Genomic DNA, 25,775 nt, shown 5'->3' with positions numbered 1-25,775 from the left:
GTATAGGATATATTTTCTTTATTGATTTATGAAACTGTGGTTTTATAAAATATTCTCAAACAACAACCAGAAGTACAAAAATTTATATTTTAGACACGTCATAGTATAAATTGTAATAGTATTGAATGCGGCCCTCTTTGTTGTCAGGGTGTCTCCTTGAGATTAAACGATCAAAATCAGACAATTGACTTTATATGAACTTTATTAATAAAGCAGAAAAAAAATTCTCAATTAGAGTTTCGAAGCTGATGCTAGTTATTTTGAATGGTTTTGTCGATCCAGTCCCTAACGGTGGCAACTTTAGTGTAGTAACCGTAATGTCCTTCTAGTCCGCATGCATTTCTTGGGCTGAAACTAGTAATGCCAGTTTGTATCCAATACGCTTTACCATCAGCGTTGTACTGGTATTTCATAAATGGACCTCCACCGTCTCCGTTGCAAGTGTCTTTGCCTGAAATATTTTAATGATTCAATGCTTAAATATGTTACAGAGAAACTAACGCTTCGCAACACAGATCGAAATTTCTTCATGTGATGCTCGAGGGAAATCTCTCATTGACAGTGTAAATAGTTTCACTTAAAAAACCAAAAAATATTTTTATTCGAAATAGCATATAAAATTGTAACAACAATAATAATTGAATTGAATTGGTGGTTTATTGTGCAATGAAAAAAAGTTGGTTAGAGCTCTCGAGATCATAAGAATAATAGTAATAATTTAAGCTATGTCTATGATGGGACGTCCACACTAAGTCTTAACTTATTTACAGGTGGGTCCCTTTACAAAGCATAGAGAGGTAGTATCTAGCCCCTATGCCCCTCAGCTAACCGACAGCGCCATATACTAACCATTACAGTTAACCTCAGCAAGTTTTGATGGAAAGGAGAAACCGGATAACAATGCAAACTCTACGCGGAAGGTTTTGTTCGCAGGTTTTTCACCCGGTGCCATAGTCTGGGATCGTACTAAGGACCCTCTTACTGCGAGGCAAAAGCGATATCCGCTAAAATAATGAATGTTCTAAAATTTTCGTTTCTATTGTAAAGTTACTAGCAATAAACCGATCTAAAAGCCGGATACATGTTAGGCCTCTCAGCAAACACAAATGTCTATAAAACCCTACTGAACAACTAATAACACCTGACGGACTGAAATCTTGCGAAGACAAATCGGTTTTTATAAGTTAGATTTTTCTCAAAAAAAGTTGACGTCATTTATTTTTATGTAACTGTACCTTTTTCACCGCCAGCACAAAACATTCTTGCGGTGTAGTTCTGGACTGGGGTACCAAGCAAGTCGTTCCTGCATTCTTCTTCACTTCTAATTTTTAAGGCAACTTCTCTTAGGGTACTAAATACTTCGTGCTTTTTAACCCGCTCGTTCGTGAATTTACCGTACCCTATGGCCCAACCTAGAGTCTTTTCGGCGTACAATTTTGACGTATCTGGAATATCTAAAATGATCTTGTTACAGAAAAATCTTTCTTTGCGATATACATTATGCGTGATTCTAAGGCCGATCTGCCCAATATTTTTGTCAAAAATATTAAGAGTAAAAGCTGGGTTCCTAGACTAGCTTTGGTAATTCGGTTTGCCTGCTTACATGTGCTAGTATTCATAAGCGAAGTTTTCATGAACGCACCGCACGAGGGATGGGCGGGAAATATTTTTCTGTTAGACGAGAGGGTACTTATCTCTTTCTGTAATTTCAATTTGCAGAAAAGAGTGACTTTATACGCGGTAAAGAGAGTGGGGATACTCTTAGATAACAGATCAGCCTTTTAAAATATAAATTTCGATTGTAAAAATACACAACCAGTACACACCTCTGGCTGCGGGACTCAAACACACGGGTCTAACTCGTTTCTCATAATCGGCAGAGTGAGACAGTTTTATGAGCGCAACGTCATAGTCATACTTTGCTAACTTGTAATATTCAGGGTGAATGAATATTTTGGAGGATTTAATGTCTTGAATATTGTTATCGTTTGTAGCTTTCGTGTAGCCTGTTAAAATTTTAATTAAAACTTTAGAAGCCATCCTTTTATTGAAGAACCAAAACTAATACTTATACCCAAGCGAACAAATAGGTTTTCGGAATCTCTCAAGCTCCCCTCTATAGGTTTTTGACCGTGATACATGCATTGAGCTGAAGTCAGTATCCAATCTCGGTCAATGATTGATCCGCCACAAAGCTGACAGGACAGAAAAAAAAACACATTTTAAATGCCAATACCTCTATTCATTTTTAAATGGAAAAGCTTAGAATAATATAAAAAAGACGACCTATATCCTTATTAAAGGGAGAATGAAAAGTAAAATGAATATGTATTTATATGCACTCAGAAACACACAAAATATGTTCAAATGATTTAGAAAATAAAAAAGACTAAAATTTCATTCCCAGGCAATCTCGTAACGTTCTTTTTTCAACCAGCTAGGAACAACACTTTAGTCTAGTAGACTAGGGTTTTGTCTAATCGAGTGTTTCAAACTTACTCCAGTAAATTCATTTATATCCCTATTGAACTGCCTTAGCAGAGCCATCCATGGCCAATAGGTTTTCGTTTCTTCACCTAAGACTCGGCCGCCTAGGGTTTTTTCTTCGAGGACTGGTAGGCCACATTTCGAATAATCTAATATGGAAAAAGTTCGATCGTAATTCTCAAATATGCCATGCTTATGGTGAAAGCAAAGTTTATAAGATGTGTTCCCTGGATGGGTATGGCACATGCTTCGTAATACTAGAGACTAGTTCGATAACTACAAGAGAGAATTAACTAGACTCGGTTTTACAGGACTTCCATCTTCCTATTTAGTGTGTACTGCGTTTTTGACAGCGCCTCACCAGGAGTCGCTTTGCGAGAATCTATGACGTTTTACCTATGTTACTTCATGGCAAGCTCTCAGTAACCAGTGACAAACATTTGGAACATATATCTGACGAACTTATGATGAAAGTAATGCTTGTTGTTTCACGTACCAACAGTGCCATTAAGGACTACGTCAACTATCCATTCTAACTCTTCATTGTCTTTAAGCTCGTAGACTTCCTTTCTATCAGAAGCAATGGCGTACAAAGCTTTTAGATTCAGCTTTTCACCACTAATAGCTACGCAAGAAAATTTTACTCCTGCATCCTTCATTTTGTATGCCAAAAACGTGGGGTCTCCTCCAACATTGGAAGCACCTTAGAACGATAAAACATTTTAGTATATAAAAGAGTTTCTTTATCAATAGCGAACGTATGCACTAATCATGTGACATTATAGGTTTCACAATCGTTAAAGCGCGCTAAATTTGCGAATTCAAAACATCCGTAACTTGCTTATCTTAAGGTCACAAATATTTAATAGCAAAAGAAAATTAGAAAAATGAATGCGATTTAATTGTTAGCAATATGTTTTTGAAAAATAATCTAAAATATTATTTACCATCGCTGAGTAGAAAGACATGATACTTAATTTTGTCTTTAATATTCATCGCTACAGTAGGAAGTACATCACTTTCAATAAACTTCAATGCCCTGTAAATATTCGTTCCTCCACCTGCAATTATGCGGTAAAACGTCTCAAACCGATGATTTGCAATCGTCCGTAAACCGGGTTTTTATTCCCGGCATTGAGATTTTAAATATCCCAATTGGGTAAAGTTTGAAAATATAACTTAATTACTAAGCGCAAGAGAAAATAAAAGAGAGTATAATATTTCTGCCTCGGCGTGCTGCTCCTTGTTTGTGGGGCTAGATTTCTAACGCTCTAGCATCGCGACCCCTCTCCCAGGATGGCCTTCTCACAGCTTTTAAAGAGCGAAAAATAGTTCCCCCAAAGCTTAGACCTAGAGGCTCCCTCTCCCAGAGTTCCAAGAGCTGCGCTACTTTCCTAAAACAAAATATCAAACCTCTTGCCTCCTGATTGGCTACTTGAAGTTTCAGGGCGATAAAAAACAGGACCAACCCTCAAACGCGGTAGAAAGCAGGGCTAAAGTTAAATTTTGACCCAAGTATTATACTCTCTACTATTTTCTCTTGCTAACCGCTATAAGCTTTCTTCAAATTTTCAAGGTTTTCTAAGACACCCGCTGTATCGGGTTTCTCTGTTGGATGGAAACTCTCCCTTATGTTGACTTCATTTCCAAAAGACAAGGCTCCCACTCTAACTCCACCAACAGATACGCCGATCTAATATTAAGAAATTAAAGCGATATAAATAGAGAAACTAGGCCTTGTTAATTTAATCATTTTGACATTAGTCTTACACGTTTCACTAAGGCTTTGACGAAATCAATACTTCTATAAAAGTTCCTTCTTCCGACACTCCCTGACGAATCGAACACGAAATATAAGACAAGCGATTCACCTTCTACTGGATTAATATCTAACGAGCGGCCAAAATGTCTCGGGATTTTATCTTCCGGTAATCGTCCTTCTACAAAAAAGAATTCACAAATAGGTTAGGCTATTTTAAATTAAATGAAATGAAGCGCACCTCCAAAGGGAGTAGATTCAACCGACGGTTGAGTTTTGGAATCTTGAAGAAGAACCATCGAGTTTATGTTAGACAAAAGTCGATACTGTAGTGCAGAAGTGCGTTCAAAATCGGTGTTTCCTAAATGATGTTTAAAATTCATTATTTCCTAGACGTCATTTTGCCATCAGAATTATTATGGACATTAACACTAAGCCTTAAAATGAATTCGCAGTGTATCACGCCCTAGATCCAATCCATTCCTTGATTTAAATATTTCAGTTTTAAAAATAATATTTTGAACTTTTTAAGATTTGAGATCTATTTCATTAATTTAAGATGAAAAGCAACAACCCCTGGGATTGGGGACTTGTTGTGACTCTAGGTTTAATATATATATTCTATCTCATTGGTTCCTGCGTTACTTCCCTTACGTCAAGAAGCAGAGTTGGCTATAGCCCAAGAGGGCGGCCTCTTGCCTGTATGTTGGTATCTCTGCAAGTATTTATTGGATTGGTCTACAAGAGACATTTCTCAACGATATTTTTCTATTGAGCGTATGCATGAAAGGTAAAATTGGGGAAATTTCTAATAATAATCGATTAGTGGGTGAAGTGGTGGTATAAAGTATTTCAAAAACTAATTACTGTTAGTTTTGAGAGCTAGACGCTTTTAGAGCTTTAATAAAAGATGGATGCATTTATTAAGCTGAGTTTAAAACGTTTCCTCACTTTTACAAACCACTTCTTCTCCGCTCCAAACTCTATTGGGCATACATTGTCTAACGGGTGAACCGATTAATGTATAATCGAAGTCACACGTGAAGGATACTTCTGCTCCTAAATTGTATTTATTGCCAAACTTTGAGCCATGTAACGGTGTTCCAGGATTTGGGCAATGAGTAGATTCTAAAATAGGGTTAAAAGTAGTAAATAAATGTAAAGTCGAAAATACAGATAGGAAACTTTCGCCGGTGAACAGTCTTAGGTACTTTTCGAAACGCAATATGTGATGCAGGAAGAATGTGAAACGAATTTACATGCAGTTGTAAATAATTAATTGAATAGTCGCATTACCTCCAATTCAAATGCTATCAAATAATTTATGTTCTATCAAATATTGGAGTACAAAGGTTTAATGATACAACGGGATACGGACGCATGTAAATCACTTGCAATTTTCCCAGTATAGCACCAACGCGTTAGGGCAAGTATCAAGACTAGTTATGACGAACGTTTCCATCACGTGTGATCTTACCAGAAACACAAACTGCAGGATCCCCTGACCATTGTCCATTTTCTAAACATTCTCTTTCAACTGCTCCTGACAGAGTGAAACCGGGGAAACATCCAAATTGCACGATATCGCCAATATCTGTCCCCATTTTTACATTTTTCCAACCATCATCGGGAGTAGGTGGCATTGAACACGTAATTTCTAAACCATAATGAATAAAGTTTAAATTACCGTTGAGTACCTTCCAATACAGTCATCAGGTTATGCGTTAAAATTTTGCTGCTATTTATGTAAACCAGGCTAGGAAATAAGACAGGTTTACAGGTCAATAACCAGTTTATTAATAGCTTGGACCACTTTTTTTATTCAAAACGTGAGGGTCACTGGTCCAAATGACTAGTTTATTAATTCCTACTTTTATTAAAAATTGATATGGGGACCTATTTAATTATTTTCATTTTAACATAAATTTCGACTCCATGAGTCCAGTTGTGTATACAACCCTAAGCTGAGAGAGATTTTTTTAGAAGAGAGATCGACCACAAGTCCTGGGACCAGTAGAAAAATAAATAGGGGAAGGGTCACGGGTCCCGGGACCAGTTTCATATTTAAGACATCAGGGGTCACTGGTCCGGAGGACTAGTTCAGAAATAAACCTTATTTCCAAGCCTGATGTAAACACTAGCAGCATAGAGAGCCGGCGTTGCCCGTCGTCAGCTCGTCTCGATAATTTAGTTTCTTTTTTTTCGGGACGCCATTTAAAAAAATGACGGTAAGTTCAACCCGAAAAGAAATAAGCCCTTTTGTGGGATATACCGAACCAGGATATTAAATATTAACCAAATAGGTTAGTCCAAAATGTTAGTTTTTTATATTTCTGGCAAGGCAGTTTTTGACTTATCCCTGAGGATAAGTCACTCCAATGGTTTTTACCATAAGCATGGTTTTATCCTCCATTCCCTGTGAGATAGAACGTTGAAATGCAGCAAGTGCTTTCCTAAAACCCCGAAACGTTTTACTACAAAGACGTGAAAACCCAAATAGGGGATTGTAAAAAAGAAAGAGGTCACGTGAAAGTGTTTTCAGTACTGCCAGATAACTTTAAAAATAAGGCTGGACATATTCAAAACTTCCTACTACACCCCGTCCCCCGCCCATAATCTTTTTTTTTTTTTTTTTGGTGGGACAAGGCCTAACTTTTGTGGATTTGGATTTGGGCGCTGCAGATAATTAAACGTTTTAATTTAAAACTGAAGGTGAGTTTTTCTTTTCAATATGAAGTTCGTTGCATTGCATTGATGTTCATTTTTTATAAATAAAGGTCCAACTATAAGAATCCATAACGATATTTTTAATCCAGCCTTGGTTCTTAAAGTTGACCTAAAGGAGCGTCTGCTCAGAGGTTCAAAGCAGCTGCACCACGTGACGAAACACTTTTTAGTGCCTTCCCCCCTATTTGTTTCCCCTCCTAATCTTTTTTACAATCCCCTATTCTATAACCCCGAAAACTTTCCTCCCCTCTTGACTTTGGCCTCCAATTATAGTTTAGGCACCGCCTCCTATATTAAATATATACATAATATTACATATAGGAGGCGGTGGTTTAGGACTAGAACGGTGAACCCCGTTTCCATTGTCTGACGAAAACAGGTTGAACATAAATTAATAAATAAGAATGCCAGTTTCCTAGCTTCAAATGACGGAACGCATTGTGAACGGGTATTAAACTCCGACGGACACGTCATTTGAATTCCTGATTGTTTGGCACAAAAGCAAAAGAACGGCAAACATGAGGGGGACTAAGCTCCACCGGTTACGCGTTTCTTCGCATAAAACATTCTTTCGCTATTTCATTCATTTATAAGCATGTTAAATAGGTTAAAAAAAATAAAAATTTAAACTTACTTCGACAATAGGGCTTCTTGGATGTCCAGCCAGTCTCTGTGCATTCTCTGAAATGAGCACCAATAACCTGGTAACCTTTCTTGCAGACGTAACTAATGGTATATCCATATTTGAACAGTAATGAATCATCAGTTAGGTTTAATTGACCGAATTCTTTGATGTATCCGTGTTTAGGAATCGACGGCATAGTGCAAAATACTTCTACGAAATTAATTAAGGAAATTATTAACATTTGTATTTAACCTTTTCTAAAATAATGTCTGCTAACAAACGCGGCGACGGTATGTTCCCATTTTCCCCAATCCCATAATCCCCAAAAGAAATTTTTCGCCCAAAAAGAATTTTTTTTCCCGTTTCGCCCAAGCCCGGAAGTTGAGATCTAATTTTAGCCTATATAAATTAAAAAGACCTAGAAAAAATTAGCCTTGTTGGGTTGGGTTAGGTTAGGTTAGGTCAGGTAATTTTAGGTTAGGTTGGGTAAGGTTAGGTTAGGTTGGGTTGGGTTGGGTTAGGTTTGGTTACGTTAGGTTGGGTTGGGTTGGATCAGCTTGGGTTGGGTTGGGTTAGGTTATTTTTGGTTGGGTTAGACTAGGTTAGATCAGGTTATTTTAGGTTAGGTTGGGTCAGGTTAGGTTAGGTTGGGTCGGGTTAGGTTAGGTTGGGTCAGGTTAGGTTAGGTTGGGTCGGGTTAGGTTAGGTTGGGTTAGGTTTGGTTAGGTTAGGTTGGTTTTGGTTGGGTTAGGTTGGGTTAGGTTGGGTTAGGTTTGGTTAGGTTAGGTTGGTTTTGGTTGGGTTAGGTTGGGTTGGGATAGGTTGGGTTGTGTTGTAATCATTCAGTTTTTATTGCGTTACTTTAGATGTATAGTGAAATACACGCCGAGTTTATTAAAGCAGTGGAATGTACGGTTCGAGAGGATATTGTAAGGGAAATTAATAGCCAATGTTTCTGTTTTGGCGGAAAATGTTTTGGGAGAAATGGGAATTATGGAAACTGTTTTTGGGTGAAATGGGGGAGAATCGCGGCGACTTCAAACAGATATGGCGAGGAAGTCAAGATTAATTTCATAGAGATGCCATAGATTATTCATTGCAAAATACCCTGACTATCACGGGTTTCCCCCTGAACCGACCTTCCCATTTTTCTAAAGCATGCTTTAAAATTACATTGGCCATGCAAACTATAACAAAACTACCGAACCGATATGAAATTCCCTGGGACACTTTTCTTTAAAACGTTTACATTCATGATCTAAATCACTGACTTAAATGCGAAGAAAGTCCGTTAATAAAATCGTTCCTTTGACTTTTTACAATATACATTGTGGAAGCGACCAACAATTATTTTGACTGAAGATAGTAACACTGTCGTTGGAAGAAACTGTTATACCAAATTGCAAACTTATGAAAGAGCAATTACTATTTGCAATAAGCAAGACTCCTTTCATTTCATTCCACCTTCAGTAATTACATTAGCACTGATGAAATAACGCTTGAAAGTTTAATTTCGAAGTTCAGGCCCATGGCAATATTGAAACTTTTAAACCTGATTCATTTAATGTTACTTCCTTTTCAAAATCAGTAATTTCTCATTTCCATTTAGATGATAAATTAAATGATAACTATATGCAAAAATCAAGGTTTTTTTGCCTATTTCTCATTTCCCATTTTGTTTCATAACTCTTTAGTTTTGTGTACTAATTTCTCTTGCAAGCATTATTACAATTTTTACCTCTCCGAGTGACGTATGTCACGGAGAGGTTCTGTAACGATCGTGTGTGTCTGTCTGTGTGTGTGTTTGTGTGTGTGTGTGTCTGTTGTTACACCCACGTGACCGCGTTCGCAGTTTCCAAATCGGAGCAAACGTGTTCGCCATTTCCGAACTGCTTTCACAGTCACGGAAATGGCTACTCTATGGCGAGTTCTCACACCACCATCTTCTGGTCTTTGTCCATCCCACACGGACACCAGTCTGTACTTACAGGCATCTGATCACCACCATCTTATGGCCTTCGTCCATCCCACATGGACACCAGTCTGTACACACTGGCTTCTAACACCACCATCTTCTGGTCATTGTCCATCCCACATGGACACCAGTCTGTACACACTGGATTCTAACACCACCATCTTCTGGTCTTCGTTTTTGTCCATCGCACATGGACACCAGTCTGTACTTACTGTCTTCTAACACCACCATCTTCTGGTCATTGTCCATCCCACATGGACACCAGTCTGTACACACTGGCTTCTAACACCACCATCTTCTGGTCTTTGTTTTTGTCCATACCACATGGACACCAGTCTGTACACCTGGCTTCTACACCACCATCTTCTGGTCTTTGTTTTTGTCCATCCCACATGGACACCAGTCTGCACACCTGGCTTCTACTCCATCGTCATCGTTTGGTTTAAGACATTCGCGGCGATCAGCTAGGGTTACGAGAAACGTCTAGCCTCCCTAGGGTGGGTTGTCCACGATAGGTTTTCGCAATTGCGGTTGTTCTTGCTTTTAACTGTAGTTCGACACCCTTATATACTACCTATTTGAATAAGGCGAAGCAACCGGCGTATGCTTCATTTCAAACGCCAATATTAGTCAAGTCTCTCAAGAATGTTTAATTGTTCTTTTTTAAAACGATGTAACGTTCAATAAGGCGAATAACTAGCGAAGAAAATATTAAATATTAATTATATTCATTTTAATATTTAAGATAATCTTGTTTCTCAATTCAAAATTAATACGGAAAGAGTTAAAAAGCAGTCTATGTTTTTGTCTGTGTGTGTCCGTCCGTTGTTACAGTAGTGCGCTGCGTTAGAAGTTCGTTTTGTTTTGATGTGTAAAGGAATCCTACAGAACCATAATATTCCCTTTATCCTTAATATAAAGTGAATATGTGGAAATACTTTTCGTAATTATGATGCATTTAGTACTTTTGTAGCTTTAAAGCTCTATTTCAGTTTGATATTCCAAAATAGTTTTTTAATATTATTATTTAAAATGGATGTTTATATATTACCTAAGCTATACTACATCTGTTTATAGCATAATCCTTTCTAAAGTGAATTCAAGTACAATGCTACTATGTTGGTCATATGAACTTTGATTTGTCAATAGGCCTAGTGAACCAAAAAGTAAAAGCTTGGGTTTGGATTTCGTTTCTGTAATGCAGAGACGTTAACGGTTCAGAGTGAGCCGAAAGTTAAGTACACTTTAGGCTTAGATATTATAATCATGGTGGAAATCTGGGCCGCGTTCAGCAGAGCCCAGCGCTGTTAACAGTGTCCTACATAACGGGATTTTGTTTTTGAATTTTGACGTCACGGTGCTTAGCGCTGAGCTAGCGCGGTCCTCAAAGAAAATAGTCGGCTTTTTGGATAACGTGACGTAAAACGTGTAGTTCTCAGCTTGGCGAAAAAACTATGGATGAATTAATACAAATAGCTCTTTGGGACTATAGCTATTTAATTGGCGTGAAACCAGTTGATCACGCGAGAATTTTGAGAGATATGCTAGTTTCTAATTTTAATTATAAAAGTTGTTATCTATCTCTATAAATATGTTATCATACAATTTTTGTTAAGCCTTGGTACCTTGCACGCTTTATTGCGCTAGCGTCATTTATAAAACGCCGATGACCGGAGAGAAGCTATGACGACAGAGCTCACCGGTAAACATTTCCAAAATCCGCTGTCTTTTTTGGTGAGGTCTGCTGAACGCAGCCCAGACCAGTGAAAGGTCTGATCGTAATCGGATAATAGCTTCGTGTTTTCATGCTTTTTATGGTACGCATTTACTTTCAGTGTGTGTAGCCACAAATAAGCTTTGGTGTTATGTAACGTTAACAGTCATGTTGACAAACTAAGAAAATCGAGAGGATAGTGTTTATATGGCAACCCTGTTGTGAATATGGCTTTGAACATAGAGGGCATACAGTTGAGGAGTAGAAAATTGGGCCTTTACAAACACGTAAAGGTAGTATCCCTCCAAAGTTTTATCTCTTCATTTCCCGTTTCTCCCCCATCGGATGATTTTAATGTGTACAAGTATATCATTATTGGATGTAAAATGTCGTCTGATTTACAGTATATTTGCTATGCTTTGTATACTGCTTTAATATTTCATACATTTTAACTTAAGAAACATTTCCATATCTGGGTAAATAAGTTTGTAAGTAGTCGTCTTGACTCGGAGAGGTAATATTTTGGTTTTCCCAACTTGTCTTTCAAAAATATTAGTGTTGGTCAAATGTTTTCATTACTGTAACAAGTTGGGGAACCAAAATAATTCCTCTTCTTGTAAATGCTTCATTAAATCAGTTGGAAACTTTTAATTGAAATTCTAGATTGTACCTTCGCACTTCGGAAATGATTCGCTCCAAAAAGGTGGAATAGGTTCATTTCCCTCTTCTGCGCTTAATGCGAAAGCATTTTCTTCGTCTTCATAGTAATCGTATTTTTTATTGGTACACAAATTACTGTCAATTCCCTTGTAAATGGTGAATCCCTCGTCGCACAAAACGTTTACTTCGTCTCCGGGGATGAAATAGTCGCGAGTTTGATGAACGGCTTCATATCGGACATGATCCTGAACCGGTGGATCGGGACACGATAGAGGCGCTAGAAAAATTTCTCATGTTACACAAGACTTGAATTAGAAAAAAAAACCACACGCATTAATTGTGCTTGTTCATGTAGAGTCGTCTGTGGGGTAAAGCACAAATTCAACTAGCTGAAAGATTACGAACAGTTAAGCTGAACGGTGACAAAGTCGGTATTCAGAGAAAAAAAAACCATTATTGCTTTCATTATAAGATTTGATAATCACATTCATATTTCATTCTTAAGATTATTCGCAGCATGGTCTACTACTCGTTAATGAAGCAAAAATTTGTTGAAAAAAAATTAAAAACCTATTGGCCATGGATGTGTTCAGGAGATACTGAAAGGGTAAAAATCAGTGGTGTGCGAGTCCCGTTTTTTCGGTTTCGAGCCGAGTCCGAGTATCAAAACTAAATTCTTATCGAGTATCGAGCCGAGTCTCGAAAATGCTTTCGAGTATCGAGTATTTAGATAGGTCAAATTTTGGTTCTTTCGCGTAATTATCGAGTCTCAAATATTGACTTGTCGAGTAGCAATTTTGTAAATTTCTTCAAAATAATGAATATGTTCAATTATCTAATATCTAACTAGTTCAAAAAGATTGTTAGTGATCAATTAAACATTGAACAGGTGATTTTCAAAATAAATGCTCATGAGCTAATCGTCTGCTATAGTTGTAAGCCTGGGATTCGAGTATTTGTCGAGTATTTAAGATGTTAAAAAGCTACTCGAATCTGTCTCGAGTATCTCAATGTGTTGCTATCGAGTATCGAGTTGAGTACTCGGCTCGATACTCGAACCGAGTACTCGAACTTAACGAGTACTCGCACGCCACTGGTAAAAATGGACCTTTCTGGAGTAAGTTTGAAAAAAACGACTAAACCTGTTAAAGGTGAAAATCGAAGACTTTTTTTATTGATTCTTCTACTATTAATAAGACATATCTGCGTAATTAAACATTTAAAAAATATCTCCACTTGTTTTAAATATCAAAGTTACAGGGAGCTACCAGAGACTTGTAGGGGACCTCTATGCCTATACGTGCGAACGGCAGAATAGCCTTAAGTTCTTGAAAACCTACCTCGCCCGCAAGCCTCAACCAATCGCGTAACCCCGTGTTCAAGCTAACAAGGATCAGTATTGTCCCCCTATCCTCATGTCGTGAGGAATGGGGTTTATCGTCTCTGCGCAGTTTTTATGCGCACGCTTCTAGTCACGTTTCCCTACGACGAGAGAATGAGTGAGAAGAAGAGCAATTATGGCTTCTGTGCAAAGCGGTAATTCGTTTATTTTCCAACCCCCACTTTCCCAGATTTAGATCCTACAGCTCATAGGATTTTCACTACGAACTTTTGCCCACCGTGATTATCACATTAAAAGCAATGTTTATCATACACCCATCCCCAAACATTTGCTCTAGATAGCGTTTGAAAAGAAAAATTTGGTTAGCTGAAAGGCTGAGCGTTCGCGTGCCACTTTTAATTTATCGATGCAATGCACTTTCTGTATAATTTCATACTAACGCCGGCATCTGGGTCTTGGATTATCCCATACACCATCATGGCTGCAAGTCAATACTTCACTTCCAACAAGTACGTCCTCGCCACCGCATGAAAAGCTTACTGTATCACCAACGTAGAAACTATTGCCGACACGTTCACCGTTTAAGGGTGTTCCTGGATCTCCGCAGCTAGGAATTTCTGAAATCAAGAACAGAATGGTATAAGAGGTGGTTTTGCGCCCGCGAATACACGCGCATTGCATCACGGCATACTGAAAGCAAAAGTATTATAAGAAACCTACTTTCGGGATACAAAGGCGAATTTTTCCCGATACATCCTCGTACCGCGAATGTCCCCGCGCACTTATGCAGCCGTAAACAAAGTTTAAAAAATAGGGCCGCGCCGCGTAGAGCGTAGGAATACATTCTCTGATCTCGCGATTGCGTCGGCTGCTTAAGTTAAGTCAATTTCACAGACTCATTTTAATTTTAAACTTTTCCAATGAAATAATTCATGCAGCATTTTTAGATTTTGATGACAATCAATCATTAATAAACAGGCAGTGACTCGATTATAGGATTTCCATAGGTCTTTGCATAAAATTTGAATTAAACCCTTACCTTGCCAAGGTATATGACTAACACTATACATAGATAGATTTTAAAATGGTGCTATTATCTATCTCGAAATTTTGTTCCTGTATTCGCAATATTCATCTTCTACTTGGCTTCACATCAACCTAGATTTTCGTTCCGAAATTACCGTATGTGAATATTTATTAGCAAAATCAGGAATCTTCTATTTCTTTACGACAGACGGCTAAGCAGACTACACTAGTTTGAAGTGCTTTTTGCTCTTTCCCTTTCCAAAGACCATATCAAAGGACTAAGATCTACCGTACCTTGTCCATGAGCAATAGTGTCTGAATATGGTATTTGGCGGTTCGAGGATGTCTCGCGTGTTTTAACGTTATGCCTATGGCGCCTTGTATACTTCCCTCCCGTAGGGAGGTTTCTTATATTATTTCTGCTGAAAGTAATAATTTGCACGAAATACGATAGATGTTGCGTTTAGAGTGAAAACGAAAAATAAAATCCCCGACTGTGGCACTGATGGAAAACTGAAATTTCGCTCGCATTTCGTATTTTGTTTTTATCTTTAATCAAGTTACTATTAAAATAGCAGACGGGAATAGTGACCCTCTTCCAACTTTTAAAGTAGTCGACTGACTGCAAATTGAGTACGAATTTCGGTCTTAAGACTAAGATTCATCAGAAGAGCTGTACAGTACAATTTAGAGAACTCTACAGGCGCATCCCGCCATACTTAGAAATTTTCGTTCGCGTCCAGAAGCACCGCTAGACGCAGCAAAAGTCAATTACACGATAATAAATAATTCACCTCCTAGGCGTACATTTTCTGAATTAGTCTTACTAGAAATACCCTAATTTAGAGCCCTGATGAACAGAATACAAGCAATGCACTGAAGATGAAATTAACGCTGCTTCCTGATAACTAATTTTATTTTTTTTATGACGCAAAGCTTAAACCTAAACAATGTTTTTAACTTTCATTGCATTCAGATTAATTGAAAAATTACAACTTACTTTCGCATATGGGAAGATCCGGTGTCCATTTAAGTTCATTTTCAACCCTAATGCATTGAACTATTCTAGGTGATCCACTCTTACGCCGATAACCTTCAGCACAGTTGACGTACAAGCTAGTTCCTTTCCTGAACACCGGCCTGGCATATCTCCTATGGTAATAGTAACTGTTTTCAATAGCAGGTGGCTCGTCACAACGTTTTTCTGAAATTTTAGAGATTTAAGTAACGACATCTTTTCAGAGTTTATTCTATTTGAAGAATATAAGCTTCTAAACTAAATCGCAGCTCACGGCGTAATTCACTTGTTAATAATCATCACTTTTCAAACTTTGTGCAATTATTAGCCCAGTGAGTACCGATATTTGGCTAAACCGATATCGATATCGGTTTGAACTGGTAAAGATCAATAATCTTATAATTATTTCTTTTAAAACATAATTTGTAAAAGAATTCTGACGCCACGAAATCGATAGCTCTCCTTCGCTTCGACACATTTCGCCACAAACCTCTTCTTGGTTTTGTGAAGTAGAAATTTTCGTTGCAAAGTGGGTCTAGACTGGCTTAAAATTCTTATCAGTTCTGTGTAATATTTTTAATTTAATACTTTTCATATAGCCGTTGAGTTCTATTATTTTAAAACAATTCAATCTCAAATTTTTGGCCCAAAAAATAAAACTGTTTCAACGGCTTTCGAAACCTCGATCTTATGTTGGGTACTCACTGACACAGACAGGTACTTCATCTCGGAACAACCCTTGGTCGCAGAAAAGCAATTTTTTGCCCTCGATTTCGTATTTATCGTCACAGTAAAATTCCACTGATGTATCTTCCCTTACGTACTTCGTAATATCCGGGTCATATTCTCTATGATTAATTTTAGCCCATCGGTCACTTATCAAGTATCCATTTTTTGGAGGTTCAGGGAGTAGACAGTCTGCGAGGAATTATATTATATTAACGTAAGTCACAATTATAGGCGTTGACAAGTAAGCAAGATTGTAGAAAAGAAAATTTACCATTATTTTCTTGCGCTTGACAGGTGAATGCAATACCAAAAATGAAGAGTATTTTGAACATGTTTTTAACAGACACGCAGCTAAAGAAAGGTCTTCTTTATTGCAATAAAAACCCTAGGCTTCCAAAAATACTGAATATCAAATCATTGAAGGTCCACTCTGATACGTTATCAAAGTGTATGAAATCGATATGGCTAAGAAAGCTTATATTACAGAACTGATTGCATAAATGATAGCTACAAATAAATATAGTCGAGATATTCGATTGCGCAAACTCGTACAGTACAGAGTACATTCAAATCAGGACTGTTCATTAGATTCCTTTCAAGGGTTAAATTCTTTTAACTAACTATTACGAGCTTCATCAACCGAAACCGCGTTGCCCAGGTGTTTCAAGAAACTAGAAATTGTGAAGAGTTTCCTAGCTGTAGTCTTGAAGGACAGAGGGGTGGAGTATCCCCATAGATATTTATATATCCCCCCCCAAATTCCAAACTTAGCCCCCCAAAAATAATCGGTAAACCCTACCAAAAAATTTCCGTTAGCAACCTAAAATTCTGTAGCGATATTTAAAAAATTTTCAATATCAAACAGTAAAATTTTGTAGAAAAAACAGATGGAGACAAGTAAAGTGTTTCGTGTTCTTTCGAAGGGAGTCCCAATAGTGTGAACTGAAAGCTTACCAAAACTAAAAATAAACCTAAGACGAGTGAAAATCCTTCATAATCGGCGCCGTAGTCTTTATCAATAAAAGGTTGTATATCTTTAAAATACGAATAATTTCACGTTGACACAAATTTACGGATAGTTTTAAAGGTCTACACATTTTCCAATGAACCCATTATGCAATTTATAACTTTCAAATAGTTTGCCCAGATTTAGCCCCCCCAAATTTCAAACCCTAGCGATGCTACTGGTCTGTCAGTCAGTCAGGACTTTGATTTATAAAGATATATAGATAGATTATGCATAGTGAAACATCCGGGAAATACCTCTGAATGATTTTAAATTCAGATTAGTTTGAGATTTCATAGATAATTTTAAATTTCAACCTTCGACCAATCAAGTAACACACTGCCTTTTTGTTAGAAAATGTTCCGTGGTACGCTCCAAGTTGAATGAAATTTAGAGCGAGATTTGATAAAAATGGCGCGCAATAGGACAAATTTTGGTGCGAGATACAGAGCGTGCTATGCGCTGACATGCATTTAAATAAAACCGCAATGTACAGTACATCAAACCATAAGACACGTTTACTTTTAGAGTTTAAACTGAAACTAGGATAAAACCGGGCACGACTTGTTTATGATTGTTTTGTAAGTGGTTATCATTACGAAAGAGTAGTCAGAAATAAGGCACCAGTATTTTAATACGAAATGTAGCAACCTCACTTAAGATAGATTATGTTTTTGATATAGTGACGTCTCTGGTCTTGAAAAACCTTTAGCTTGATTAAAATAGCAGATAAGCAAGATAGAATCACTTCTCTAACGTGGGCAGACACGCGACTGTTAGACGCTAGGTCGTTGAACATATCTTATAAACTTATGGTTAAACATATTTTTATCTAAATTGTCACGTGGTTCATATAATTATTTCGGCCAATACAATTTAAGTGGTAAGCCCACAATTATAATTTTATCATAGAGACGTAGAAATAGTTAAGAGTAAAGAAATTACATCGGAAAAATCACAAGCACCAGAGAGAATTTAAAATAGGGAGTAGAAGCTCTTGCTCTTGACAGTGCTAAATACAATGTAGCTCAAACAAGTAGGCTGAGACGCTAAAACTGGTCAGGTACATTTCCGGTCACATGACTCTCCTTTAATTTTAAAGTTTGCCCTCAATCTCTGTTGGTTGTGCAATTACCCAATAAGGGTTCGCGATTTCGAGTGCGACTGGCGCCATTTGGAGTTTTTTTAAGTCAGACGTTTCCCTTTCCCTAAAAAGGTAGTGTCCATCTCCCCTAGACCCTCCCGCAACATTCTAGACCCACCCTAGAAGGAGGGGCCACGAAACATTATACCGGAAATAGACCTGGCCAGTTTTGTTGATCACGTGATTTTTGAGCTACATAATGTTCCTCAGTTTCAACTCCCTATGATAAATTCTCTCTGCAAGCACCGCCGAGAAATGATCGAAAACCAGCAACTTGAGGGAGAAAGCCAAACTGTCTAATTCCACTGTCAGTTGTCACAGTAAACAAAGAGTGGCATTGTCAATTGAGAATGTCCTCTTGTATATTGTGATAGTGTTAGATTGTGAAAGGCGCCGCTGCCCGCTACAATTATGTCAAAATTAATATTAAGAACGGAAAACCATATCCCTATGCCTGTGGTTTTAATTTACGATTTCTGTATTACTCTTTCAACTCAACGATAAAGATTGTTAATTGTTGTTTCCTTCCGAATTTATACCCTATCGTTCGATAAGACTGTTAATTAAAATATTTGACAACAATCAATAAGTTACTATCGGCTTCCTCGTAGGAGATAAGTATTATTTTTAATAGGACGTAATACGCGTTACGGACAGCATTTGGTATTAAAGCGTACAAGCAGTAGGGAATGGGCGGAAGATTAACGTGGAAATGAAGTCGTTCTGTTCCATTGTTCTATTCATATTTTGTGGAGGACTGATTGTCGTAGCTGAAACAAAGGAAAATCAAGTAATGTATTACACTTTTTTTTTCTTTAATTTTAAACCGTCACTGGTTTTTTATATAAAATCCACATTAAATTGGAAGATCATTTTAAAAAAATAGCTTGGAAAATCGATTTTAATTATAAAAAAAATTCAATTAAGAATTACAAATATTTCATGTTACAAAAGAGATTATTTTTTTCATTTTAATATTCCAGCTACTTACTAAGTCGTTAAGCCTAAAGTAACGAGATAAATGATACTAACCACAATTAAGCCTTTTTGTTATTGAATAAACTGCCCAATAACTTTCCATTAGCTTTATACTTCAACAGAATTTTATATTTATTTTTTTTAAATGAGTCTTCATTTTGACATTATAACTCGAACCTATCTATGAACATGAGTTTTTGGGGGACGTAAAATTTTGTTTATTCGTTTCTAAATATATAAAAAACATACCTTTTCATATTTGGATTTAAATTTTTCTATCAGTTTTAATAACAAATTAAAATATACCAAGGAAATGACGTTTTAAATCAATTTTTATATCTTACTCTAATTTTTGATGGCAGGAAAACCGTTTTAGGCAAGAATCAAAATCATTTTCAACATGGAAACCACCGCTGAAAGAAGCATCATTTCGAAATGAAATTTTGGAAGAAGACGTACCAATCAACAGTACTGATATAACGAAACTAGAGTGCCTAAGTACACACAGATATTGTTCCAAGGAAGCACTTCAAAAAGACATCTCTTATTTGAAAGATAAGGTAAGATAATTAGAAAGATAAAAATCAAACAAAAACAATATCGCTCAATGTTATCCAGGGACTATTTTTGACCCAAATGAATGTGGTATTTTGTTATTATTTATCACACCAAAAACCTGGCGTTAGTTATGCCTACTCTACACACGTGATTGGGGAGGTTATTATTGATTTCTGGCAAGGCAAACGCCATTTTGCTTTGTCGCTTCTTGTAGAACTTCAATCAGAAATTCATAAAAGCACGAATAAAGTTGGAAAAAACAAATGATATTGCACTTCTGAAACGCCCATTTAAAGGGAGGGTGAAAACTAAAATCAAGTGCTTATTTAAACGATTCTTCTATTGTTTAGACTTATCTGCATAATGCAATATCTAGAGAGTACCTAGGGAATTCAAATTAGTTTGGGATTTCGTGAATAATTTGAAATTTGTACCTACGAAAAGTCGCGTAACGTTCTACCTTCTTGTTAACAAAATTCACGTGAAAGTCAAATGATATTTACCTAGAGATATGGTAAACATTACTCGTGATGTAAGAATCGTGGTGCGAGATATAGCCTAGAGTGTGCCACGGAAGTTTTGTTAACAAGAAGACAGCGTGTTATAATTAGTAGAAGAATCAATGAGAAAATCACTCAATTTTCTATTTCACCCTTCCATTCATTTTACCATAATTAACATCTTAAATACAAGAGCCTAATTTTCACACAACATTTTCTGCATAAAACATAAAATTGTTTATCTCCCTATACACCTTCTAAGTACTTCGCCCATATGAACTTAAAGAGACAGCAAAGAAGCTATCGGCGGGCGGGTAAAAATTATTTGAAATACGTCACAGGCACCACGTGACAACAAGATACAAAGACTCCACATAGTGTGGGACTGGACATCTAGTCCTTGTATTTCGCGAGATTGCAGCGCCAATTCCCTGAAGCGCTTGTTTTCGAAATAAAACGAACTAAGCTTCTTTGAACCACGCCTCTACTTGGTCACGTGACTCTGACGTATTTCAAATAACTTTTACCCACCGGCCGATGCATTCTTTACAGTCCCTTTAAGTTTAGTCATATATTAATCATGAATATTTCTGAAAACAGAATTTGAAAGGTCCTTTCGAAAGTCACTCTTTAAATTATTGCTCCTGCTCATCTGACTGCGCATTTTACGGGGACTGTTGTTGGGACGCACCCATTTCGGATGATTCGGATGAGGTAACATACTCGTGCGAAGAGATGACGATACGCGAGTCATTCTACGTGTGGTCTAGATGTCCAAAGAACTGGACAATTGATAATGTTAAAGATCAGTGCGAACGTAGCGCCAGACGGTCATATAAGAAAGACAAGACACCAGATTATCTACTACTTATGCCCGTCTCATCGTTAGAGAATAATATCACGTATAAAAATATTTTTTGCGCTGTTTGCAACAACCAGAGACAACTGACTCCTTGGACAACGAGTCTGAGCTGTCGCCCAAGAAGAATTCCACTCGATGTTGAAGGAAACACCACCATCCACGGAATGTCTATTCCAAAATACTGTCCCGTAGAATTTAAGTAAGGTTCCACTTTGAACTACTTTTACATTACCATTTACCAGCCCAGGTTTAGTTCTGCTAGATAAGGGTCATTAATGTTCTTAGATTGGAGGATATTGAAATTGTTTAAACAATATTAGCACTCTGATATGTCTTACTCCAATGTTTTAGAAACCATGATCTTTGACACGTTTCTCTCAGTATGACCCAAAATTTTACACATTTTGACGCTCTTAAGTGCGACTGTTAATGTATTTAAATTAATACTAATCACAGAGAAATTAGTTAATTGGTGTGTGGTTTTTAAAATTTACATCTCAAGGCTGTCTCAGCACGGAGCAGCTGTTCACCAGTAGAATTCAAATGTTTTTCTCAATTGATACGGTCTACCATTTGGTCATAGCCTCATAGGCCTATGACCCGATTCTATGAACTTGAACTAAGATTTACTACTTGCATTGAGATCATCCTATACTTTTTTCCTAAAACATTTTTGGTCACCTCCGTAACCTTTTCTGTTAATTTTTCTGTTTGCAGCATTCCGGCTTATTTTACAAAGATGGTGTTCAAGTGCCAAAGTAGGAACGAACAATTATGCTCGTCTCATAGCATAAAGTCGAACTCTACCATGAATCTCTACTCTAGAAAATGCGCTCGCTTTTTCGCTCCAGTGCACTCGAACTATGGGTATTACAAAAATAAATTCTGCGCATTTTGTCAAGGTGAAGACCCTTCAAGTCTGGAATGCGCCACAGGATCGTCATTGGAGGATTTTGATTCTGACTCTGAACGTTCCAAGTATCCAATTAGACCCAGGACAGGGCCGTTATCCATAGTGCTTGATATAGATTTTACGTCCGGTGGGACAATGGTTGGATCGTCTCTTAAGTGTCCACCAGGTAACCCAACCGATTATGTACGGATAACAGCAACCGCGGATGAAAAATTTAGTTCAAAATGGCGAGACTTCCAGTACAGGATTAAAATCAGTTTGAGAAAACGTAGTTTATCGTTCGTTGAAATGTTGGGCCTAAATACTTGTAACTGGAATTTATAGATAGTAGCACTTAGAAATGCCTGTCTTGGCATAGATTATTCCTACCTGCAAGGCTGCAAATGATGGTACGCTTTGTGGGTTGCAACACGCACATTAAGGTTGCGTTCAACAACACACGACTGATACAGCACTGCGCACATTATTGTAATTTTTTTCTATTTTTTTCATTGAACAAATTTTTTGAACTTCCGGTTTTGACATCAAGTTGATTGATAATCGTCAACTAAGCAGAGGGCTATGGAGAAGATATTATTCTTGTCGTCATTTGTAATGGCGACTTATCATTTGTACGCAAGCTGTAAAAAGGTTTCTGTAAGATAATTAAGGAAATTTTACAAATGGCCCAAATTTGGAGAGGATTATTATTACTAATCGAATTTGATTTCATAGTTTAGCCCAATACGTTCTGAAATCATTTAATTTTAATGAAATTTGGTAAGCCTTGGTACTTCGCGACTTTTTTAAACATACTGAAGCAGACGCTATTTTAATGGAAACGGAACAACGCAACAACTTATGACGCAGCGTTGCCAATATAAACGCAACAGAGAAAAAAAACCTAGTTTTCCCATTCAGGGTTGTTGAACGCAGCCTAAATCAAGAGGGTCTAGGCTGCCTGGCTTATATGAAACATTTGATTGACATCCCTGAGTTAAACTATCCTGGTTAAAAGTTGTTTACGCTCTCACTGATTTTTAATGCGCTAATCACGAAAAAATGCACTACTTTTTATGTGAGGTTGAGAAACCATCACAACTTATTTCTTCAAAATTTCCATAGGTCATATTTTCGATGTCTTCTCTAATAAATGTCGTAACGTGGTTTGTAATGACGATTACGAATATGTTAATGGGAAGTGTTATAACCCACAATTGACGCACGACACTCAACATTATTCGAGCAACGCATCACAAAATTCATCGCCACCAACTCCTTCATGCCCCATGTTCGAGATTGATGAACCCTACGAAATTGGAGAAAACGAATCTCTCGTATTACTAAATCTAAATCTGTCCATTAATTATGGAGAATATTTTGTAAGTACGATCCTCGAAATTATTTTTTATCAAAGAATGCTCAGTAATTCTGAACTGATTTTAATTTTTTGGTTTTTGAGATTTCGGACAACGAAACTGTATTGATCTGTGTCCTTCCTAGCATGGATAAACGATTCACGAAAAAATTTGACGAAGTTCAAGGCATATTGACTGTAGTCTGCTTATCCATCTCTATTGTATGCCTTTTATTCAAGATAGTTCTACACGTAGTATTACCTGAACGCAAGAAACTGGCACCAAAAGCTATAGCTTGTTTATCCATATCATTATTCGTTGGACAATTACTCTTTCTGACTGGTATAGACCGACCAGAATTGGGTGAATTTTGCGTGGTTATCGCCGTTGTAATTCAATACTCCTTTATGGCTTCTTTCTTTTGGTGTAATGTTCTTGCTTATGACATTTGGCAAACCTTTAACCGTTCAGGATCACGAGGTGCAAGTCCTTCATCCGGGACTTTCACTAGATTTTTCAAATATTCTTGCTACGCTTGGATGGCACCGGTGATAATCATCGTTATTTCTCTATCGCTGAACTTTAGTTCGTACAAAGTGTTGAACCCACGTTATGGGGACACAATGTGTTGGATAACCAATAAAAGGGCTTTGATGGTTCTTTTTGCCCTGCCCCTTGCCATTATTTTATTGGTTAATATCGGGTTCTTCCTTTTGACAGTAATCTCGATATTTCGTGCTTCGAAGGACACCAAGATGGCTCGTGAAAATACGAGACTTAAAGATCGCGTTATGTTTTATTTGTATGCGAAGTTAGCGTTGATCATGGGGCTTACTTGGGTCTTCGGATTTATAGCTCCTTTAACGAATATTAATCTGGTTTGGTACCTGTTTATAGTTTTAAATGGATTACAAGGCGCCTTTATATTCTTTGCTTTCACTAAATTAGCGGATTTGAAGAGACGCGTTTTAAATTTATCTTTCTCTGACAGTAATAGTTCAAGCTGCGAAGTTAGGTCCAAAAGGAGAAAAATTAAAATTTCTAAAACAGAAAATTCCAGAATATCTAAAGTGTAACATTTGAACTGATTTTAATAGTAATAAATTTTACAGCTGGAAGACTATATATTTTAACCAAATTAAAATTTTTATCACCGAATTAACTTATAATGTTATGTCAGACTTATCAGAAACAGTTGGAGGGTCTATAGTTAAAACTACAATTACACTGATATTTTCTAAAGTCGAACACGCTATGGCTCTTTTATTTTCTTTCAGCAGTTGAAATTCGTAATTGTAATTAGTTTGAAAAATAAATGACCAATTTCTAATTGAACTTAATTAGTTTCTGTCTAATTGCTAATTGGCAAGATAATTAGATCATAAATATTTATGTAATTGCTAATTGGCAAGTTAATTAGTTCGTAAATATTTATCTAATTGCTAAAGGCCAAGTTAATTAGTTCATAAATATTTATCTAATTGCTAAAGGGCAAGTTAATTTTGTTCATAAATATTTATCTAATTGCTAAAGGGCAAGTTAATTAGTTCATAAATATTTATCTAATTGCTAAAGGGCAAGTTAATTAGTTCATAAATATTTATCTAATTGCTAATTGGCAAGATAATTAGTTCATAAATATTTATCTAATTGCTAATTGGCAAGTTAATTAGTTCATAAATATTTATCTAATTGCTAATTGGCAAGTTAATTAGTTCATAAATATTTATCTAATTGCTAATTGGCAAGTTAATTAGTTCATAAATATTTATCTAATTGCTAATTGGCAAGTTAATTAGTTCATAAATATTTATCTAATTGCTAATTGGCAAGTTAATTAGTTCGTAAATATTTATCTAATTGCTAATTGGCAAGTTAATTAGTTCATAAATATTTATCTAATTGCTAATTGGCAAGTTAATTAGTTCATAAATATTTATCTAATTGCTATAGGGCAAGTTAATTAGTTCATAAATATTTATCTAATTGCCAAAGGACAAGTTAATTTTGTTCATAAATATTTATCTAATTGCTAAAGGGCAAGTTAATTAGTTCATAAATATTTATCTAATTGCTAAAGGGCAAGTTAATTAGTTCATAAATATTTATCTAATTGCTAAAGGGCAAGATAATTAGTTCATAAATATTTATCTGATTGCTAATTGACAAGTTAATTAGTTCATAAATATTTATCTAATTGCTAATTGGCAAGTTAATTAGTTCATAAATATTTATCTAATTGCTAATTGGCAAGTTAATTAGTTCATAAATATTTATCTAATTGCTAATTGGCAAGTTAATTAGTTCATAAATATTTATCTAATTGCTAATTGGCAAGTTAATTAGTTCATAAATATTTATCTAATTGCTAATTGGCAAGTTAATTAGTTCATAAATATTTATCTAATTGCTAAT

At 36.5% G+C, this 25,775-nt stretch overlaps 2 protein-coding genes across 12 annotated transcripts; one reads left to right on the top strand and one right to left on the bottom strand.

Annotated features, from left to right (window-relative positions):
- LOC149678576 (complement factor B-like) lies at positions 1 to 19,675 on the bottom strand. Of its 11 annotated transcripts, none has more exons than XM_089836525.1 (23): positions 19,535 to 19,671; positions 19,440 to 19,465; positions 19,245 to 19,371; positions 17,386 to 18,982; positions 16,334 to 16,413; positions 16,039 to 16,251; positions 15,316 to 15,519; positions 13,730 to 13,906; positions 11,958 to 12,224; positions 7,608 to 7,808; positions 5,724 to 5,903; positions 5,198 to 5,374; positions 4,488 to 4,607; positions 4,258 to 4,427; positions 4,036 to 4,180; positions 3,435 to 3,548; positions 2,984 to 3,190; positions 2,500 to 2,636; positions 2,075 to 2,195; positions 1,827 to 2,006; positions 1,400 to 1,454; positions 1,236 to 1,321; positions 1 to 451 (listed from the first exon to the last, which is right to left on the bottom strand). In XM_089836525.1, the coding sequence occupies exons 4-23, from the start codon at positions 17,535 to 17,537 to the stop codon at positions 252 to 254; spliced, it is 3,186 nt and encodes a 1,061-aa protein (XP_089692651.1). In that variant the 5' UTR covers positions 17,538 to 18,982; positions 19,245 to 19,371; positions 19,440 to 19,465; positions 19,535 to 19,671; the 3' UTR covers positions 1 to 251. The 11 variants fall into 11 exon arrangements, with proteins under 11 accessions (XP_089692651.1, XP_089692644.1, XP_089692650.1 ...); XM_089836518.1 differs by having other exon boundaries at positions 1,236 to 1,454; positions 17,386 to 18,615; positions 18,698 to 18,982; XM_089836524.1 differs by having other exon boundaries at positions 1,236 to 1,445.
- On the top strand, positions 18,925 to 24,930 carry LOC149678575 (uncharacterized). Its single transcript, XM_089835888.1, has 6 exons — positions 18,925 to 19,002; positions 19,553 to 19,750; positions 20,849 to 21,309; positions 21,828 to 22,189; positions 23,128 to 23,384; positions 23,465 to 24,930. Exons 1-6 carry the CDS (start codon positions 18,925 to 18,927, stop codon positions 24,434 to 24,436), a joined length of 2,328 nt encoding a protein of 775 aa, XP_089692014.1. The 3' UTR covers positions 24,437 to 24,930.
- Positions 24,931 to 25,775: the final 845 nt, after the last annotated feature.

This window comes from Phalangium opilio, unplaced genomic scaffold (genome assembly GCF_054372755.1).
Source record: "Phalangium opilio isolate 3A_F unplaced genomic scaffold, DU_Popi_V2 ptg000042l_1, whole genome shotgun sequence".
In the NCBI taxonomy this organism is placed as follows: Eukaryota; Metazoa; Arthropoda; class Arachnida; order Opiliones; family Phalangiidae; genus Phalangium; species Phalangium opilio.
The sequence above is the reverse complement of the archived record's forward strand: the minus strand, read 5'-3'. Positions and strand labels throughout refer to the sequence as shown.

Coding starts and splice junctions, on each gene's coding strand:
- LOC149678575 (XM_089835888.1), top strand. CDS start 18,925: ATGAAGTCGTTCTGTTCCATTGTTCTATTCATATTTTGTGGAGGACTG. Junction 19,751..20,848: donor TCTCTTATTTGAAAGATAAG/GTAAGATAATTA, acceptor TTCTGAAAACAG/AATTTGAAAGGTCCTTTCGA. Junction 21,310..21,827: donor TACTGTCCCGTAGAATTTAA/GTAAGGTTCCAC, acceptor TTCTGTTTGCAG/CATTCCGGCTTATTTTACAA.
- LOC149678576 (XM_089836521.1), bottom strand. CDS start 17,537: ATGTCAGCGCATAGCACGCTCTGTATCTCGCACCAAAATTTGTCCTAT. Junction 16,252..16,333: donor TCAAGCGCAAGAAAATAATG/GTAAATTTTCTT, acceptor AATTCCTCGCAG/ACTGTCTACTCCCTGAACCT. Junction 1,455..1,826: donor TTTGAGTCCCGCAGCCAGAG/GTGTGTACTGGT, acceptor AGATCATTTTAG/ATATTCCAGATACGTCAAAA.